Source organism: Cherax quadricarinatus, chromosome 83 (assembly GCF_038502225.1).
Source record: "Cherax quadricarinatus isolate ZL_2023a chromosome 83, ASM3850222v1, whole genome shotgun sequence".
Classification (NCBI taxonomy): Eukaryota; Metazoa; Arthropoda; class Malacostraca; order Decapoda; family Parastacidae; genus Cherax; species Cherax quadricarinatus.
In genome coordinates this window covers 17956974-17972794 of record NC_091374.1, presented here as the reverse complement: position 1 = coordinate 17972794, position 15821 = coordinate 17956974, and the positions used below count along the sequence as shown (strand labels likewise).

The 15821-nt window shown below is 37.9% G+C and overlaps 1 protein-coding gene across 3 annotated transcripts; it reads right to left on the bottom strand.

Moving 5' to 3' along the window:
- Positions 1-2478: 2478 nt before the first annotated feature.
- LOC128702223 (coiled-coil domain-containing protein 115) lies at positions 2479-9334 on the bottom strand. 3 transcript variants are annotated; one of them, XM_053796394.2, is made up of 3 exons: positions 9176-9334; positions 5584-5693; positions 2479-3259 (listed from the first exon to the last, which is right to left on the bottom strand). In XM_053796394.2, the coding sequence occupies exons 2-3, from the start codon at positions 5677-5679 to the stop codon at positions 2672-2674; spliced, it is 684 nt and encodes a 227-aa protein (XP_053652369.1). In that variant the 5' UTR covers positions 5680-5693; positions 9176-9334; the 3' UTR covers positions 2479-2671. The 3 variants fall into 3 exon arrangements, with proteins under 3 accessions (XP_053652369.1, XP_053652371.1, XP_053652370.1); XM_053796396.2 differs by having other exon boundaries at positions 9090-9208; XM_053796395.2 differs by lacking the exon at positions 9176-9334 and adding an exon at positions 6269-6395.
- Positions 9335-15821: the final 6487 nt, after the last annotated feature.

Below are 15821 nucleotides of genomic sequence, written 5' to 3'. Positions count from 1 at the left end.
TACTTACCTGTTAATTTTCACACCTTTCTCCATACTGCACACATAGTAGCAGTAGCATATGACGAAATATAGGCACAACAGGCACACATGGCTCCTTGTATGACGTGTCTGGCATGGTGTGTTGCTTTTTATTTAATATAGACAGCAGTCAAATATTTTTTTTTCAACACGTCAGCTGTTTCCCACCGAGGCAGGGTGACCCAAAAAGAAAGAAAAAACTTTCATCATCATTCAACACTTTTACCATCCCTCATACATAATCACTCTTTGCAGAGGTGCTCAGGTACAACAGTTTAGAACTCCCTACTGCCAATATCCCAAACCCCTCCTTTAAAGTGCAGGCATTGTATGTACTTCCCATTTCCAGGGTTAAACTAGCAAGTTTGGGTTAAACTAGCAAGCTTGAGGCTTCTTTTAGTAGGTTAGTTTTCATGGTTTTGTTAGTTGTTTCTTGGGACCAACTGATAAACCAAAAAAACACACTAGTGAAATAGATTTGATTTTGTTTGGTTAAAGACCGGAAAAAAAACTGAAAGACCTCAAAGTGGTGAAAATTTTTGATGTTTTGTGATTTTCCTAAGAAGAGCAGAAGCTTGTCCCCCAGTCTGTTTCAGTTATTGGGACAGTCTAAACCATGACCAACCATCTCGGATATCTTTTACAAGCCAAGAAATAAGGCACACTTTAATTTTTTGTATGATAATGGATTCAAAATAAAGGGAAAGCATTTTATAGAAGAGGTCTGGGAACATGATTAACAAAAATTGTAATGCCTCCAGCATTTGTTTAGACTGTTTTTAAACTGGAATTTGCTGAATTTTATATAATATTGGTCAAATTACCAAAATCTGAGTCCTTTATAGGGTAGTTCTGATTGCTGAATTGGCAATTTCTTGTGGGCATTTGATAGTATTAAAGGCATAATAGTGAAATGTCCATAAACCAAGTCAGTTTGAGGAATGGACTGACCTAAAAATGCCTCTACAGTGCAAGAAATCACAGCTGCATACAATGCTTCCCCAACCTTCAACTTCACACTTGTGTAATTCCATAAGTTTTACATCAAATTTTGCATTTTCTGTATCATTACCTTTATAAGAAATATTCTCTATCATTCTAGATAAATTTTTTTTATAACTGCATCACTGATGAGACTTAATTTTGAGGGGTTATGACAGATAAGAAGCTAACACTTTTAGTACCCAAATCCACCAAGACAATTATGTCTCTATTAGGCCAAAATTGGTCCAACAACCCAATGATGAGAAATAATCACCTTCATAGTTAAACATCACAAAAATGCCACTTGAAATAAAAAATAAATTTCATTCAAACTTTGCAATGAAGCAGTAATAAATAGCAATCACAACAGAAATGAGGTGGTGTCAGGATTTATACTGTTTTGTCTGAGACTATCTTTTGATACTAATTGTTTTGGGATCTGTAACATACTCTCATTATATACAGTATATGTCTATAACCAGTGTCATGCATTCATAACAAACAAGGTAAGAATTGCTTACCCTTCAGAAATGCTTCCCTTCAACATACGATTTGTTTAGTTAGCATATTATTAAATGTACATAACAGTCTGCATTTTTTTATTAATGTTTCAGTAAATTTAAACCTAGTGCAAGAGGAGTCCAGACCTTGAAACTTCCAAATGTCATTTAAAAGTCTCTCCTCAAATGCAACGCTGGATTTGCAGTAGTACGTTGTGCATGGAAAATGATACTCACTTCTTCAGTACATCACCTGTGCACTATGAATTGATGCAGGTGTACACAATATCTATTATTCAGCTACAGTACATCACTGAATCAGTTTACTTAGGTTTATGTAGGTGTACAGCCAGAGGCCCTGCTTATACAGCAGATTAGGTTCCAGCTACTGCTGTAAAGCAAAAGAACATCTTTTTTTTAACTTTCAAACACGCATAAAAGCATGATAATGTTTACACTATAAGTGAACAACAGAGCTAGGCATAAAAATGCATAAACAGTACAGTACACATATTACTTACCTTAAAATATTTTTGTCCATAGCTTATAGGTTAGGTTAGGTAAGGTTTGTCAGGAAACAAGACAAGTGCTTCCTGACGCAGGTCTTAGTCATATGATGACCCGCTGTTGGAGCTTCTAGTCACTTGGACCAAGGCCTTTGGCTGGCTTCCGGTCCACCTCTTTAAAAATTATGGTCATAATTATAACCATTCATAGTGAGTGGTGAATGTATTTATTGTAGGAAGTCTGAATAAATGAAGAATGGGTATAACTGAAAACTGCTGCATTAGCAAAGTGCTGTAAAGCAAGGCACTGTAAAGCAGGGTCCTCCTATACTGATGTACCTTGCAGTACATCAGTCATGTAATTTGCCATCTTCATGAGCTATAATTATGAACAGTCCAAAGGAAATAACAGTAATAAGGTAATACATATAATTTTATTTGTGTTATCTTTTGTCTCACAAAGAAGCACTAGACCCATGGGGGTCATTTAGAGCTGAAAGTTTAGTAAGCAATGCGCTTTACCTAAGAGCTTTGCCTATACTATACCTGTAATAATAAATGGTCAGAAAAAGGAATGTATCATGAATTCTCAAGTTAAAAAAATGAGGCACAACTGAAGTGTGTTACTTATAACCATTAGGTTTATTTACAATTTTGATATAATCATGCCTCTTTTTCAATGGTATCCAACTTGCGTTTTATTTCATGAAGGCGTTTATATTCCTTACTTACAGCTCTGAGTTTTAACTGTGTTGTAGCACACTGAGCAATCAACTGAATGGCTGTCTTGAAGTCCTGTTGTGCATGCTTTAGAGTCTGAGGTGGTAAAACTGAAAACCAGCGGATTGGATCACGATTTATGGGTTTCACTTTGACACTGCTTCCCTTTTTCAAGTCACTCTCACTTACTTCATCAGAAGTTTGTTTTCCATCAACTTTTGTTCCCCTTTTTCTCAGTCCTTGATTTTTATTATCATGATCATTGCCCTCTAAAGATATCATTTTACCTGTCTCATCATCCTGAACTGTAACTATAGGATCCAAAAACTTAGTATCAACAGTGTGATACATGATGTCACCAGAATAATTCTCCAGAACCACTGGCGTGCTAATTACTGCCGCAAGAGATTTCACTTCACTTTCACTGGTTGGTAATTGCAATGAACTGACTGCATTCATGCCAAGTGTGAAGCGTGTCTTGCCTAAGTGGAAGAACCCACTCCTCAGATTTTCTTCCAAGCACATGTTGCTCTAAAATGTAGAGAAACAGAACCACAGCATCAGAAAAAATAATTAAAAATAAAATGAATAAAGTCATCCCTATAAATTCTCAGACTCCTCTCCTTTGTGATTTTGATTATCCAATGTTTTACCCAAAGGGCAACTCATGAATAGACTTAATTACTTAATTATGGATGAAAGAACACATGCATATACCTAGAACATTTTTATTGGATACATTTATTTTAGTCCTGGAACCTTAGGCGCTCCAAGAAATACAAGAGAATGAGATAGCAAAGTCTATATAATAGAAAATTCAATAATAAAGGTGAAGGTTTTTCGCAATATCATTTCTAACAGTCACATGGCTCGTATGTTGACACTGTTGTCATATACTGCATAAGACTTGTGGTAACATACTAAACCTTCTTCATAAGCTCAACAAAGTACAGTATAATCAAATTCACTTTTGAAGTGGAAAATGAAGACAAACTACCATTCCTTGATGCCCTTCTATGCAGGCCACTCAATGAAGTTTGTCTTTTATGGTCTACAGAAAGACCTTACTCATTTCTATTCGCACCATGATAAGCACCAAAAGAGGTGTGACTGGGTTTTCCATATCTCCAGTCCTGAATTCCTAGAAAAGTTCCAGTACATTAGCCATACCTTAACATGCTTATACGTACTTCTTTATACAAAAGTGCAGATAAAGGCAACTCTAACAACAATGCCTTTATCAAGAAACCCAGATTCTTGATTCTACCTGGAGAAGTGGCCAACACCACCACATAGGCCCCTTCTAGAAGTAACATCTGCATAGCTGCCATGACCATGTCTTCCATCAGACTCATCAGGTAGAAGATAAGATAAGAGATAAGATAAGATAAGATTTCGTTCGGATTTTTAACCCCGGAGGGTTAGCCACCCAGGATAACCCAAGAAAGTCAGTGCGTCATCGAGGACTGTCTAACTTATTTCCATTGGGGTCCTTAATCTTGTCCCCCAGGATGCGACCCACACCAGTCGACTAACACCCAGGTACCTATTTGCTGCTAGGTGAACAGGACAATAGGTGTAAGGAAACGTGTCGGAATTTCCACCCGCCAGGAATCGAACCCGGGCCCTCCGTGTGTGAAGCGGGAGCTTTAGCCACCAGACCACCGGGCCACCAGATGTTTATGACACAGCCAGCAGTGAAGCAGAAGTATACACAATACCATGCTGAGGTTGCAATAAGAACTATATGAGAGAAACTGGTAGAAATCTTTCCACATGTGTCCAAGACCACAAATATGCTTGCAATCAAGACAATACATGTATTGTTTATGTACACAGGTCAAAAGAGGGCCATCACATGCAATGGAATAATGCTGACGTGATCTACAGAGAACCTAACAGACAGGCTCCACTGTATTAAAGCCTCCATAATTGTTACTCTGATACCAAAGAAAAAAGGGCTGGCAACCGTATCATCTCAACTACTCTAGCACAAATGATACTTCTACATGATTCTTCATGGCTGCCACGTGACCCACCAATTAGATGGCCTCATGCCTTCACCCGACCATCACCAGCGACTTTCACTGTCAGGTACATATATACTACACTTTTTTCATTCTCTTGTATCATTTAGAGTGACCAAGGTCCCAGGAATAAAATGCATCCAATAAAGACATATTAAGTATATATGTCCTTTCATCCATATTGTCAGTATCAATGAGACTTGATCATCCATGGGGTTTCTGACAGCAATTTTTTTCTGGCTTGAATATTAACCATAACTTTTCATTCAAATTATGCTCAATAGCTTTCTTATGTCCAAATCTATTTATATTCTGGTCATTCTTGTTTGTGAATGTCAATGTTAACCAGATTAGAGTGACAAATATTACAAAGATATGATTTCTTCAAGACTTAATGAACCCAAGTCTGAAACAAAATGTGTTATGCAGACATAATTTTATTATTCATGGTTGCTAGTTCTGCAGGACTTCTAGGTTTTCCCTCTCTGCCACATTCCCTGTAAATTTGTGGGGACAATTGTATACAATAGTGAAAATATATAATTATATATTTTTTCAAAACTACACAGAGCAAAAACAAAATACAGTACATATTTACAAGATGTCTAATCTTACACTGTTTTTTATCCAATTAGCCTGACATCAATCCCAACGAAACAGGACAGATGTGTACTATACCTTATACTGTACAATATTAGCATAAATTCAACTGCATTACAGTGGTGTACCCTTGAAAGGTTATATAATGTAGGCACAGTCTACCTAGCTACAGTTTATAAACAAGTACAGTAATTATGTACTAGTATTGGTAAAAAAAAACTAGTGTACCTTAATGAGGTGGTCCATGAGTTCCAGCAACTGGAGCGAGAGCTGGTCTAACCCATCACACAGTTCCTCACGGGACAGCTGAATACTGGCTGCCATTCTCCTTCACTTAGCTGTTGAAAGTATTAGTGGTAATGTGCTTCTTTGACAAAAACAAAATAAAAAAAAAATATATTGTAGTCTATACCTCTCAATATACAATGAATTAATAATAATACTGTATATTAATGGGGAAGCAATGAACCTGTAAGTCACACACTGCCTGAGAAATGGGTAGGTACAAAAGATTTGATCAGAGGAAGGGGAGTTTAGCTCCAAATCCTTGGATCAAGAACACTTCATCAGCATCAAGGTATCCCCTAGAAGGGAAGCAATATTATTTACAGATAAACAATATTTTTCTTTAAACATACCAGCTATACTCCACCTTGGTGGGGGAAGCCCCAAAAAGAAGAATTACATACTTTCACCATCATTCATTCAATCACTGTCTTGCCAGAACATGTTGACATAACAGCTCAGATGACCCTCCAATCTGCAATGACCATCCTCACATCACCTGAGTGCAGACACCATGCTTTCCACCTCCAGGACTCTAAAGTCCAGTTAACCGGTTTCCCTAAATTCCTTCATAAAAGTTACTGTGATCATACTCCAACAGCAAATTAAATCAAGAAAAACCACTCGCCTCCTCTGTGGAGAAATTATCCTCAAATCGGCAGCAAGCAGCACAGAGGTGCAGTGATCCCTCGGCAAGGAAGCCAAGACCCCTCTCTTTCTCACAGCCACATGAAGGTCAGGCTGTGAGATGGAGAGGATCATATTTCTTGCAAGATAGCATCCTAACTAACCAATTTTAAATCAGAGGGAGATTACATGTAGATAAACCAAATGGTCTTTGAAGATATCCTCTCAACCCAACACATTCAAACAAGCCTGCCAAATGTTGTAGCTTCTAGCACTCAAAACTCGTAATTATCTTGCACAAAATCTTCTCATCCACAAACATCATTAACAATAAACAAAATAAATCACCTAATAATTGCTGAACACTAACATTTGTCTCAATCAGTCAAAAGAACTATATACAGTGGACCCTCGACCAATGATGGCATCGATTAACGATAAATCCGACCAGCAATACATTTTAACGCAAAAATTTTGCCTCGACTAGCGCTAAAAAACTCGACCAACGCTATTTGTTCCGTCTGAGACGCGTCCACTTCTGGCCAGTGTTTACAAGCCAGCCAGCCACCGCGGTCACTTCCAAGCATACAATCGGAACATTTCATATTGTCACAGCCTTTTTAGTGATTGCACCTGCAATCACTATGGGCCCCAAGAAAGCTTCTAGTGCCAACCCTACAGAAAAAAGGGGTGAGAATTACTATGGATATGAAGAAAGAGATCATTGCTAAATATGAAAGTGGAGTGCGTGTCTCCGAGCTGGCCAGGTTGTACACAAAACCCCAATCAACCATCGCTACTATTGTGGCCAAGAAAATGGCAATCAAGGAAGCTGTTCTTGCCAAAGGTGCAACTATGTTTTCGAAACTGAGATCGCAAGTGATAGAAGATGTTGAGAGACTGTTATTGGTGTGGATAAACGAAAAACAGATAGCAGGAGATAGCATCTCTCAAGCGATCATATGTGAAAAGGCTAGGAAGTTGCATGAGGATTTAATTAGAAAAATGCCAGCAACTAGTGGTGATGTGAGTGAATTTAAGGCCAGCAAAGGTTGGTTTGAGAGATTTAAGAATTGTAGTGGCATACATAGTGTGATAAGGCATGGTGAGGCTGCCAGTTTGGACCAAAAAGCAGCTGAAAAACATGTGCAGGAATTCAAGGAGTACATAGACAGTGAAGAATTGAAACCTGAACCAAGTGTGACACTGACAATGTTGTGAAACACTAGGAATGTCATAAAGGAACGGGAGGTACAGGCCTCTATGGACAGATATGTTGTGCGACAGAGGTCCAGTGACTCTCAAGCTGATCCTAGTGGCATTAAAAGAAGAAGGGAAGTAACCCCGAAAAAGGACTTGCCACCTCAAGTCCTAATGGAAGGGGATTCCCCTTCTAAACACTAACACCATCAACACTCTCCCCTCCTCCCATCCCATCAATCATCACCAGATCTTCAATAAAGGTAAGTGTCATGTAACTGTGCATGTCTTCTTCAGTTTGTGTGTATTAAAATTAATATTTCATGTGGTAAAAATTTTTTTTTCAATACTTTTGGGTGTCTTGCATGGATTAATTTGATTTCCATTATTTCTTATGGGGAAAATTAACTCGACTAACGATAATTTTGATTAACGATGAGCTCTCAGGAACGGATTAATATCGCTGGTCGAGGGTCCACTGTATACCCAATTTCCTGAACAGTATATACCTTGATGACAGTATATGCAACATCTGGGTATCTTTAATGTAGTTGTTTCATCATCCAGTGGCTTTATCAATACAAATTCTAGGACATAATTTGAAGACAGTTGAACTATATACAAAAGATGAGGAAATTAGCCCCTCAGCATTAGAGTTGGTGTGAAGAGCACCGTAGTCACGAATACGGTGCTCTTCAGTATATACCTTCAGTAACCAAACCTACAAGAACTACCGAGACTAGTGCAACTTTACTTAAAGTCATCTGGACAAATATACTAGACCGTCCAACAGCAGACATTATCACAGACAACACTACTGACTGATACTCTGCCTTAATAGTCAATTTAACAAAAACTAGTAAAATTTCTTCTATGTTTCATGATGAAACATCAGTGAATAATTTATTGTGTCAATCACTAACATTGACTGGCAAAGAAAATTGCAAAATGGCAAAAACATTAACTCAAGTGTTCCTGTATTCTGTCACATAATACAAATCTTTGAAAATAAAACATACCCATTAACAAGCAAACAGATGACAATAGACTAAACAGCCCATGGATAACCACTGGCATCCTGAGGTCCAATAATAATAAACACAGCTATGCAGAATTCAGTAGACATGTCCATATTTCTCAGGCTGTACCAAGTTTCAGTAATTGCAATAATATCTATGGTTCTTGTACATCCAATTAATCTTTCCTCATATATTTCTTGCACTCTGGCTACTGACACAGCAGATACTGAGAAAGTTTGTGGCTCACCTTTCTCCCCAGACTCTCTCTCTCTTTTTATATATAGACCAATTTAGTTTTTATCAGTAACTGTTTAAAGAAATATTCTGTTTTCTGAACTTTAACATATATTGAGAATTTTTTGCTCTCCTCGTCCCTAATTAATATTATTTTAAACATGTTTATAATTAGCAGACACATACTATACTTAACAAAAGCAAAATAACTCATTGGAGATAACAAATTATAATTAAGTAACTTATTTATATTTACCTTAAACAAATTTCAAAGTTGAACCACAAACAAGAACAGTTCATACTCTCGATACAAAAAAATATATTACAAAGGAACTATTTTACTAAGAATGAAACTGCAGTAATAATCACCAACACTTTATGAAGCAAAAGGTAAGACTGATAATAGGTTCAATCTTACAGATATATTGTTAATAATAAGAGTGTGAGAGTCTGACCTGACTTCTTCTTGTTGTTGTTGTTGACCAGACACAGCTGATCACCACCTTGCTGCCACCACCCGGGGGAAAAAGCTCCTTCACTTACTAGTTCCATATATAAATTATGATACTGTAATGATAATATTATTTTTTTTGAAGTGGTGGGTGGGTAAGCCAGTGGAAGGCCTCGGTCTGATGGCCAAAAGCTGCAGTGGTGAGTCATTAAGAACCCCAACTGAAATAAGTCACTCGACTTTTTTTTTTTTTTTTTTTTTTTTGGGGGGGGGGTTATCCTAGATAATTTACACATGTTACTATGTATGATAATTTGTACAGCTGTATTTATGTGTACTTGTACCTAAATAAACTTGCTTACTTTTCATAACTAAGACCATTGTCAAGAAACACTTGTCTTTTTTCCTGGTGATTATTACGTAACACACTCATCATTTACAATGGTCTTCAAGGTACACATGATATAACACACACATACATAATTTAATTAACTTTGGGTAATTCAGTAAAGTCACTGTCATTGTATTTTATTGTCAATTTCCCAGGCAAATGCCTAATGTCATATTATTCTCATAAATACTATAAATAAATGTGGTTATATCAAGAACGTTCATATTTGTTACATAATGTAGTTTCTTCCTAGGTAATATAAATCATACGTGTGGCAGTATAAGAGGAGTGGTTTTCAAGGCTACAATATTTACTGAGTGTGAAGGAGTCCTTCACTCCCTGACCTTCACTCCTGCATACAACCTACATGTTACACAGGACTAACACATCCAGGAAATACTGTTATAACTAGTTAGTTTAACATCTTTATCATGCACCCCAGACCCATCCTGTGGGAGGTAATCAAGAAGATTCCAGAGGTACATAATGGCTCCAGGAACTGGACTTTAAGGTTTTGATAGCTGAACAAGTTACAAAGGTAATAAACTAGGTAGTACTAAGATACAATATAGTTCTCGTCCAGGTCTAACATCCAGGAAGAACTATTATAACTAATCTGTTCACTAGTAACAACTGAACAATAATTACTCCAAGTAACTTAATTAATCAATATTTTTATATTGTATTTAGATCACACTAAGAAAGTAATTGAGGCAATTATATAACAGTTTTAATTTAAAAAACAATCGAAAATAATTATATTAGTCGCTAGTTTGTCATTTACTGGAAGAACAAGGGGGGCACAATAAGGATCTGGGTTCGATCATATGGGCCAGTTTTCTAAGAATTAAATACCCCTCAGGGAAGGTTCCTTGATGTTGGTGAGGGGCTCTTGATTTAGGGAATTGGATCTGTGCTCCAGTTCCCCAAATTAAGCCTGAATGCCTTCCACATCCCCCCCCCAGGCGCTGTATAATCCTACGGGTTTAGCGTTTCCCCCTTGATTATAATAATAATAAGAAGAATTAAATAGGCACATGACTACAATAAGGCTTCATTAGTCGATTTCAAAGACATCAGCACTGGTAGAATTCTCATTATACTTAGTGGGCCCGACTAACTGTTTTAATGGGAACTTAGTGCTGGTGGGAACTTAGCCGCTAACAAGCCTGTTTAACACATCAGTCCAAACTAGTGTTGTGCCGGAGATGTGGAAGATGGCTAATTTAAATAAGGGGATAAGCCAATTGCATCAAATTTCCGACCAGTAAGCCTGTGGTGAGGCTATGTATATCAGATTTTTTAGATTTTGCCACCGAAGTTGCTAGTTTATTGTGCACCCCATATCCATCCTGTGGACGGCAGCGCGAGAGCATATGGATACACAAAAGGCCCAGGAACTAGGCCCCAAAGGGTTAACAGGAATACATATGGATTTATATCTACATATCTATAGTTCACTTATCTGTTACAAGCAAATTTAGGAAATTTGCTTAGTATATCTGGTATCTTATTTTCATTAATAAGATATCTTGACATGTCACATAGGTTATTATACTGTCTGTCTCTGTATTCCTCAATAAGCGGACAATTAAGCACATAGTGTTCAAGAGAGTGACCATATGCCTGATCACATAATTTACATTTAGTTTGATCATCATCTGTGTGTCTCCCAAACTGCCAGAAGTACTTGTAACCAAGCCTAAGCCTGGCCACTACAACATCAGTCAGTCTGTTCACATTGCAAGTTGCTCCATAAACATACTTATCTACGTTCATGTTATCATAGTGGGTTATAGATCTAATCAGGCTTCTAACTGCATTCCTATAACAATCATTTTCATTATTTACTTCTCTCCTAATATTATTCTTAATGCTAGACACAGTTATACCAAAGTTATATTCTACATTCTCCTTCTGGGTACTCTTCTTGGCTAACATATCAACTTTATCATGAAGGAGTAATCCAATGTGTGATGGGATCCATAGCAATTGTACATTAATTCCTTTGTCCCTAATTTTTGAGTATCTATACCTAGCTTCCCCAATGAGCATGTTGTTGGAGTCATTATATGAGCCAAGAGCCTTCAATGATGACATAGAATCAGTAATGATGATAGAGTCAAGCTCAGTGTCATAGGTTAGCTTTAGCGCCATTAGGATTGCAAACAATTCAGTTTGCAGTGTAGACGCCCAGTTGTTAATTCTTATGCCTAACTCAACAAATTTATTATCGTTCTTAACTAGGGAGGTGGCAACAAGAGCAGATGCAGCCCTGCCAGAAGACTCCTGTTTAGATCCATCAGTGTATATAACTTGTGATAACTTATTACTACCAGCTAGGTGAGAAATTTCTTCTTGAGCAGTTGCTCTAACAAGAGATTTAAGGAAGGGATTACTAGCAATGAGCTTCTTGGGAGGGACTTGTAGGTATGTGATATTAAATGAACACATCTTCCATGGAGGGGTGAAATGCTCTTGTTGCCTACAGTGATACAGTTCATGCAGGTTATAAAACTTAATGCAATTGCACGTTTTCACAATCCATTTAGATCTGTGTGTATTTACCTCTAGACGCTTGGTAAGATTCACTGTGACAGTGTCTGGTTCGTTTCTCAACATTCTAATACCGAGTACAGTGTTAATTTCAACAATCCTATCACTGATACTAGAAATACCAAGCTCCTTCCTCATGTTAAGAACTTTTGTAGATCTGGGACAGCCAAGAATAATCCTGAGAGCTTCATTTTGCATTAACTCCAAGGGTCGGAGAGAACTTTCTCTAGCTAATATCAACATGGGAGCAGCATAATCAATTAAGGACTTAACATAGGCTATGTACATCGTTCTCACAATTCTCACATTAGCACCATAGTTGGGATTGTAGCCAGCAACAGCTTTGAGAGCATTTAGCCTAGCTATACATTTCTTGTTTAGTTGTGGTATAGTGGATTTGTTAAAGGGTACATCTACACCAAGATATCTGTAAGTTTTAACGTAGCTAATGATTTCACCCTGCAAATAGATGGGTGGGGGATGTCGTTTGCTTGTTAATATCTTTGTTTTAGAGGAAGATATTATGAGGCCTAGTCGATTACAAATTGCTTGAACTTCATTAAGAATGGTATTCATCTTCTTATGCCCTGTTGTATGGATCATGATATCATCAGCATAGCTTATAGCTATATGTTTAGGTGAGGCAGGTAGAGCATTTAGGAGAGCATTAATCAGAATATTAAATAGCATGGGACTAAGAACTCCTCCCTGCGGTGTACCTAAAGACATTTCTTTAGAATCACTTCTGAACCCTTGGTAAAGGACAGAGGATACTCTATTTGACAGGTATCCTATTATCCAGCAGAATAAGCTACCACCAATATTCATTTTGGCTAGTTCATGTAGTATAACGGTTCTGTTTGCAATATCAAATGCAGATTTTAGATCAAGAAAAGTGGTAAAACTAGTAGAGGTGTGTGCAGTGAGAAAGGTGGAAATACAGTTCTGCACACTTTTACCTTTCATGAACCCATAGAGGTAGGGGGAAAGTTGATGTCTGATTCTGTAGTACAGTCTGTTAAGCATCATTCTTTCAAAAGTTTTACAAAGACAACTAGTTAAGGAGATCGGCCTAAATGTATCAGGCTGTTGGGGCTTAGGGATAGGCACAATGAGACTATTGGTCCAGGAAGTAGGAAGAACGCCCTCAATGTAACTGAGATTATACAGTGCCAACAAAGGGTTATCAGGCACGTGCCTTAGAGTTCTGAGAATATCATAGGTTATACCATCCTCTCCAGGAGCAGTTGATCGACCTTTGGTTAATGCATTATCTAATTCATACTCGGTAAAGAGGCAATCACTCTCATCAATATTCTGGCTCATAAAATTAATCAGTTTCAAAATTTCTTCAGAAGTACTCTCTAAATTTTTTTTAATATGAGATGGAAGGCTTTCATGCCTGGATGTTTTGGACCAGTCATTTATGAGGTCATTTGCTTTTTCAAGAGGAAAGGGATGAGCAACATTGCCAGTCTTTTTCCTGGTTATTTTATTTATACCTTTCCAAGCCAAACTCAAAGGGGTGGACCTATTTAATCCACTAACAAACTGTTCCCATTCCTGTTGCCTAAGTTCTTCCTTTCTATTCCTTGCATTTGTTAGTGCAGCTTGGAACGTTCTGAGCAGGTCTGGGGTTCTACATTCACGGTATGCTTTACCAATCCTCCTAGCTGCATGTGTTAGATTGCGCAGCTGTGGATCATTATAGTATTTACATTGGTTTTTATTGTTATTTATAGTGGAGGGTCTTTGTTTCCTATTCCTGCCCACTTGATCTGTGAGAACACTCTCAATAGTGGTAATTAAATCATCATTAAATTTTTGTGTGCCAATGGGCTCGTAATTCTTATACCATTGATCCAAGTGGTTAATGAAGTTGTCTCTTTGTTCTGGTTTGAGAATAAGTTTCCTCCTTCTGTATTTAGCTCCTTGATTGCTGGAGATGTGATCAAGATTGACAGTTGTTAGTCTTGGGAAGTGATCAGATAGAAGATCATCAACTATGACAGAGTCATGCATCGTATATGATGTATTAAATCCAAGACACAGATCTAGTATGCCACCATATATGTGAGTAGGCTCAGTAGTGCCCACAATTCGAACATTATCATGCTCATTTAGCAATCTCACTAGTTTAGTTCCATTGGTGTCTGTTATAGACCCACCAATATTCTTATGTCTGGCATTAAAATCTCCAAGAATGATGGTAGGTTCACTATTGATGCGATCTCTTAAAGCATCAGGTCGAAGCTGGTTCGCTGGGGCATAGAGATTAAAAATGTTTATGGAAAAATCGCCTGCATATACTTTGACACCATGATACTGCATGTTAACTCGACTCTGCAAGGAAAGGAGTGAATGTGACAAGTTCTTTCTGACATACATCACACAACAGTTGGTTGACCTTAGGTTATAAGCTGCATATCCAGGCAAGTTTGGTGGAGGTGCTCCATCTTTCAATCTACATTCCTGCAAACAGATGACATCAATATTCTTGGTTGCACTAATATGATGTAAGTCAGGCAACCGCTTCCTGATGGAAGCAATGTTCCATGAAAAGATTTGTAATGTATCCATTGTAGTGAGTTATTACAATCTCTTGCTCATAAGATGGTAAAACTATTATGCTTTGACTACAGTGTGCAGACACTTAAGAGCAAATAGCATAGTTTGTACGTCTTTATCTTCAGGACCTTTATTTTTAAGCATTTTTCGGCATTTTGGCAGCCAGTTAAAAGGCAAGTCTTGAAGGCAAAAGTTATGGGCTTCTTTCTCACAAATTGCTGGAAGCTGAACGGAGATTGCTGCACTTTTGACATCATCACCATGCTCAAGAGCATCATCCTGATTACATATATTTATTAAACTTGTCAGGATCTGTTCAAGATGCTTAATTTTTTTCTGGAAATTTGTTATAATATGAGGAAGGTCAGGCGAATCCAATGCCTCTCCAGAGGATGGCACTTCTGGGTTAGTGCTTTCTTTAACACCTATCACCTTAACAGGTACCATGGTTACATTAGTGTTCTCTGTTTCATCATTCATTGCAGGTAGGTCCTGTGCATCTGACTCATCTCCAATTTCCAGGGAGGTTACCTGTGTGGTGTCCGTCTGACTGTTGTAGTTGTGTGTATTGGGAGAAATGACAAACTCATCCCCATATTCAGGTGTAGCCATAGGTATCTGTAGTGGCAGACCATTAGTTCCATATGTGCTAGTTGGGAAGATATACTAAGCAACACAGACCCAAACTTATGCCTAGAACAGATTAACTCGGTGGCACTCGATGTATGCACAAGGCTTATTCCTCTAAGAAAAAGGAGGAGTAGATGTAAAATAGAAAGAGACAGGCGCTCCCTTTACAGGCGACGGAAAAGAATAACAGAGCGGCTAAAAGAGGTCAATATATCAGAAATGCGCAGGGAGACACTGGTCAGAGAAATAGCAAGCATCGAACTTAAGCTAAAAGAATCCTTTAGGAGTCAGGAATCGCGGGAAGAACTAAAAGCCATAAATGAAATCGAAAGAAACCCAAAGTATTTCTTCTCCTATGCCAAATCAAAATCGAGAACAACGTCCAGTATTGGGCCCCTACTTAAACAAGATGGGTCCTACACAGATGACAGCAAGGAAATGAGTGAGCTACTCAAGTCCCAATATGACTCAGTTTTTAGCAAGCCGCTAACCAGACTGAGAGTCG

What these genes read in the sequence shown, in the direction of transcription:
- LOC128702223 (XM_053796394.2), bottom strand. Translation starts at nt 5,679, where the DNA reads ATGGCAGCCAGTATTCAGCTGTCCCGTGAGGAACTGTGTGATGGGTTA. An exon ending in TCATGGACCACCTCATTAAG is followed by an intron (nt 3,260 to 5,583) that starts GTACACTAGTTT and finishes TCTACATTTTAG; the next exon opens with AGCAACATGTGCTTGGAAGA.